Source organism: Notolepis coatsorum, assembly GCF_963971535.1.
Source record: "Notolepis coatsorum genome assembly, chromosome: 2".
Classification (NCBI taxonomy): domain Eukaryota; kingdom Metazoa; phylum Chordata; class Actinopteri; order Aulopiformes; family Paralepididae; genus Notolepis; species Notolepis coatsorum.
The window spans coordinates 86820700-86825699 of NC_140166.1; the positions used below are offsets into that span (position 1 = coordinate 86820700).

At 46.0% G+C, this 5000-nt stretch overlaps 1 protein-coding gene across 1 annotated transcript in view; it reads right to left on the reverse strand.

Annotated features, from left to right (window-relative positions):
• The window catches only part of cemip (cell migration inducing hyaluronidase 1), a gene marked incomplete at its 3' end in the record, with an annotated part of 220520 nt that overhangs the window by 75617 nt on the left and 139903 nt on the right, over positions 1–5000 (reverse strand). Inside the window, 2 exon segments of the mRNA XM_084308248.1 lie at positions 2359–2564; positions 4576–4785. Coding sequence (XP_084164374.1) covers positions 2359–2564; positions 4576–4785 — 416 coding nt within the window.

The following is a 5000-nucleotide window of genomic DNA, read 5'->3' on the forward strand; positions in this document are numbered from 1 at the left end:
GAATAGAAGAGAAGAGGATAGGAGAAGAGAGGAGAGGAGAGATGACAGGAGAGATGACAGGAAAGGAGAGGAGAGGAGAGAAGAGAAGAGGAGAAGAGAAGAGAGGAGAGGAGAGGAAAGATGAGAGATGATAGGAAAGGAGAGGAGAGGTGAGGAGAAAGGAGAGGAAAGGTTAGAGGGAAGGAGAGGAGAGAGGGGGGAGAGGAGAGAGGAGGGGATAGGAGAGAGGGACACAACATAAATCACACATTACAATGGCTCCTAAGGCCTTAATGATTATATGTAATTTAGCACTAAGTAATTTCAACAAAAATCCTTCAGGAGAGGAGAGAGGAAAGGAGTGGAGAGGAGAGGGAGATGGAAAGAGATTGAGAGGAGAGACACGAGGAGTGGAGAGGAGAGGAGAGGAGACAAGATGAGAGGGAAGGAGGAGAGAAAGAGAAGAGAAGAGAGAAGTGAGGATGGTAGAGGGAAAGAGGAGATAAGTGAGGAGAGGAGAGGAGAGGGGAAATTGAACGAGAGTAGATGAGAGAAAAATACTAAATCTGTGACCATAATTAATTTCTGAGAATCTCCATATGAAGACAAGCCCATGTGATTATGCATCCTGTGATCTTGCCCCCTCCCTGCCCTCTGAGCCTGAGCAGAGAGGAAGCACTGATGTGAAAAATAATAGTCTTCACTCTGCAAAAAATGACTATAGTTTAACAAGTGATTTCCCCCCCTTGTATTTGGGATCATGGTGCAGTACATCGGCTGCATTTATATATTTATATATCTGCCGACCACTCAACGCACCTTGCATGGATCTCATGCCTCACATTCACCCATTTACTCAACTAATCACACACCGACGGCAAAGGCAACCATGCAAGGCGCCAACCTGCTCATCGGGAGCAGTTAGGGGTTAAGTGTCTTGCTCAAGGACACTTCAACATGAGGTTGAGGAGCCGGAATCAAACCGGGAACCTTCAGATTATCTGACGCCCGCTCTATATCCTGAGCTGTCCCAGAATGCAATAATTGTCTTCATATTTTCAAAATGTCTTTTCATCACCTGCTATCAGAAGGTCTCATTGAGTCTTGGTGTCCTATTCTATCAACCCTGCTATCAGAAGGTCTTGTTGAGTCTTGGTGTCCTATTCTATCAACTGTCTTGGTGTCCTACTCTATCAACCCTGCCATCAGAAGGTCTTGTTGAGTCATGGTGTCCTACTTTATCAACCCTGCTATCAGAAGGTCTTGTTGAGTCTTGGTGTCTTACTCTATCAACCCTGCTATCAGAAGGCATCATTGAGTCTTGGTGTCCTACTTGATCAACCCTGCCATCAGAAGGTCTCATTGAGTCTTGGTGTCCTACTCTATCAACCCTGCCATCAGAAGTACTTCATACAACTTGATTGAAAAAAGAGAATTCTGAACTATCCCTTTAGGAATACAAGCTAGATCATGTGTTATGTTTTGCAGTGGAAGGAGAGCAGAGCGGATTGGGCTGTTTTACATTCTGACTGTGGGTCTTTATGCATTAAATATTCTTACTAGAGAGAGAAAGAACGAGAGGTCATGCGTGAGGTTATGTTTGTATGTGAGTGTGCACGTGCCTGTGTGTGTAGTTAAATGGTACGCATTTATATAGCGATTTTATCAAAAGCGTATAAAATATAAAAAATATATATAAGGAGTATACTCGATGTATCGCGGCTTGTTCTACATGAGATGTAGTAAATTACTATATCGTGATCATCGAGTATATGTTGTCACGTCAGTTTCTAAGCCGCCGCGGCTGAGATGAGACTTCCTTAGCGCACCTTCAATGACATGCAATTTAATTGACGCAAGCAACGGGCTAACGTTAGCTGCTAACCCTGGAAACGCTCCCAGTGGAGTGACTCCACGACACCAGTTCCATTAGTGAGGAATGGGGGGGGGGGGGGGGGGGGGGGGTATATTGACGAGGCTTGACAACAGAGGTTCAAAGATAACTTCACATTTATCGCTTCATGCATCGGGCTTATGGCTATAACATAACTTAACGGTAAATATACAGTTTTATCCAAAGCGCTTTACAATCTTTTGTTCCTCACATTCACACACCGACGGCGGAGGTGACCATGCAAGGTGCGGTGCCAACCTGCTCATCGGGAGCAACTAGGGGTTAAGTGTCTTGCTCAAAGACACTTCGACACGCTGCCCGGGAGGAGAGGGAATCAAACTGGGAATTTTCCGATCACCAGACAAACACTCTACCCCCTGAGCCACTGTCGCCTGTGCACTTTTTTGTACCTTTTTTCCTGGGGTGGATTAGTACTTTATTTAGGTTTTCTGACGAGACCGTGTTGGTGTGAGGGTGCCTCCTACCTGCAGTCCTGCCGGGGATTGGCTATGTATCCTGGGAAGGCTCCGTCTGTGATGTCTCTACACATCTTACTGTCTCTGTCAGAGGGCAGCAGGGTCCCAGCTCGGACCATCAGACCCACACAGTGGTCAAACGTGTTCCTCTCCTCAGGGCCGTCCTCTGTAAAGTAACAGTGGCCCAGGATGTCATAGCCAACTATATTCTTTACCTGGGGGGGGGGGGGGGGGGGGGGGGGGGGAGAGAGAGAGAGAGAGAGAGAGAGAGAGAGAGAGAGAGAGTTATAGAGTTATAGAGTTATACATAATGTATACTACAATACACTTTACTGGTCCTTTGCACTCTGGTTAGATGCAAACTTAATGTCCTTGTCCGCTGTACTTGTACCTTGTGCAATGACAATAAACCTGAATCTAATCTAATCTAATCTAATCTAATCTAATTGTGCTCCATCACACCTGGTGAATTCTCTGTTCACCTCCTTTGTGTGCATGTGTAGTGAACCCACAATAGTAACTGAAGAGGTTGGGAAGCAGTATCCTGCGGTTCTCAAAGTGGGGTCCGGGAGAGCGCCAGTGGTCCTTGGGGTGGGGGGGGGGGGGGGCTTCCCAGGGGGTCGCCAGCAAAATGAGGAATAGTTTTCAAGATAATTTAGGAGAATAACTATTCTGAAAATATCTCTCCCCCTATAGTACAGAACTAAATAGGGGAGAGGGGAGGTACATGTATGGGCAGGGTAATAGTAGAAAGACATAAACATGGGTAAAAAAAAATTATAATCTGAAACTAAAAGCCTCTTTGGTTCGTGACCCCTGAACACAGAGGGGTGGCTGTTAGCAACCCCTGAACACAGAGGGGTGCCTGTTCGAGACCCCCTACTACAGAGTCAAGCGTGGGCGGAATGGTGAACTTTGACACATAATCAAGATAAAAATTTCCACTTTTCAGGCTAGTTAACTTGATTAATGATTGGTGGAGAGTTTTAGACTTCAAATATTCATTATTTTATAGGAAACTGCATCCAAAGATTATAAATGTGATAATGTATTTGTATATATTTTCACAACCTCCAAACATCATCTTGTAACCCCCTGAGCGGTCCAGACCCCCAGGTTAAGAACCATTGCCCTGAGGGGTATTATATCATTGATAGTCATTGATAGGTAAACAGAGTCGTAAAAAAACACTATATCACAATATCAAATCATAATACTATGATACCATCAAAGGGGAGGCAGGAGATGGAGAGAAATTAGGGAAGGGGAAGCCTATTGCTTATTAACAGCGGAGGAGTGCTGCCGAGTGCTTCCGCGTTTTCCCTGATTGGCTGCGGCACGCCCTGCGGCAGGCGCGGCAACCGCAGAGCGGAGCGGCAGAGCTTGCGGCATTATGTAGCCGTAATCCGCCATGATTTTCATTCGAAGCTTAGCTCACCTGGCAGCGCTGCGGTCCTGCGATCCTGCGGTCCGTTGGTGACAAGTTCGAATCCCATTTTTTTTTTTAACGTGTATTCTTTCGCCGGTTAAGGTTAGGCATGGTTAAGGTTAAGGTTAAGGTTAGGCATTGTTTCGGAGTTGGTTAAGGTTAGAAGGGTTAAGTTTAGGCGCTGTGAAGGAGCTGGTTAAGGTTAGAGTTTGTCTTAGAGAATGGCAATATTCTTTCTATGGTTAAGGTTAAGGTTAGGCATGGTTAAGGTTAAGGTTAAGGTTAGGCATTGTTTCGGAGTTGGTTAAGGTTAGAAGGGTTAAGTTTAGGCGCTGTGAAGGAGCTGGTTAAGGTTAGAGTTTGTCTTAGAGAATGGCAATATTCTTTCTATGGTTAAGGTTAAGGTTAGGCATGGTTAAGGTTAAGGTTAAGGTTAGGCATTGTTTCGGAGTTGGTTAAGGTTAGAAGGGTTAAGTTTAGGCGCTGTTAAGGAGCTGGTTAAGGTTAGCGTTTGTCTTAGAGAATGGCTCATAGACAGCCTATTTCCGCACTGCCGCTCTCTCGCGCTGCCGCGGTCACATGGTCACATTGTCACATTCTTGCACTCCTCCGCTGTTAAAAAGCAACACGCGAAGGGGAAAGAGAGGTGGTAGGTTGGAGGAGGGTGGTTATGGGGAGGGAAGGTCTAGTGTCTCTAGGCTAGTAGACCTGCTGCTTGCTGGTCCTACATGATAGACATGTTCCTATAAGACATGTATTATGTATGGTGTCTCCTGCTGCCTCCTGGTCCTACTCACCAGCAGGCCGTGGGAGGCGTGGATGGTGACACAGCGGGAGAAGGAGTGGTGTATGGACAGGTCGCTGACGAAGGTCGGAGGGTCATAGCCTCCCCTCTCGTCCACGTCTCCGTTCATGTGGAAGTGGACCGGGTAGTGGCCCATGGACTGCTGGCCCATGTGGAGCAGCTCCATGCCAGAGACATGCACCGCCTTGAAGCCTCGCTCCACCTGAGAGAGACACAGAGAGAGAGAGACAAGAGAGAGAGAGAGAGAGAGAGAGAGATACAGAGACAGAGAGACACACACAGAGAGACAGAGAGAGACAGAGAGCGAGAGAGAGAGAGAGAGAGAGGAGAAGTTCAGTTAAAGTTTTTATATATAATATATTTTATTTTCAGTTTTTTTATTTCTTTTTTTTATCCACTTTTTCTCAATATTTTTCT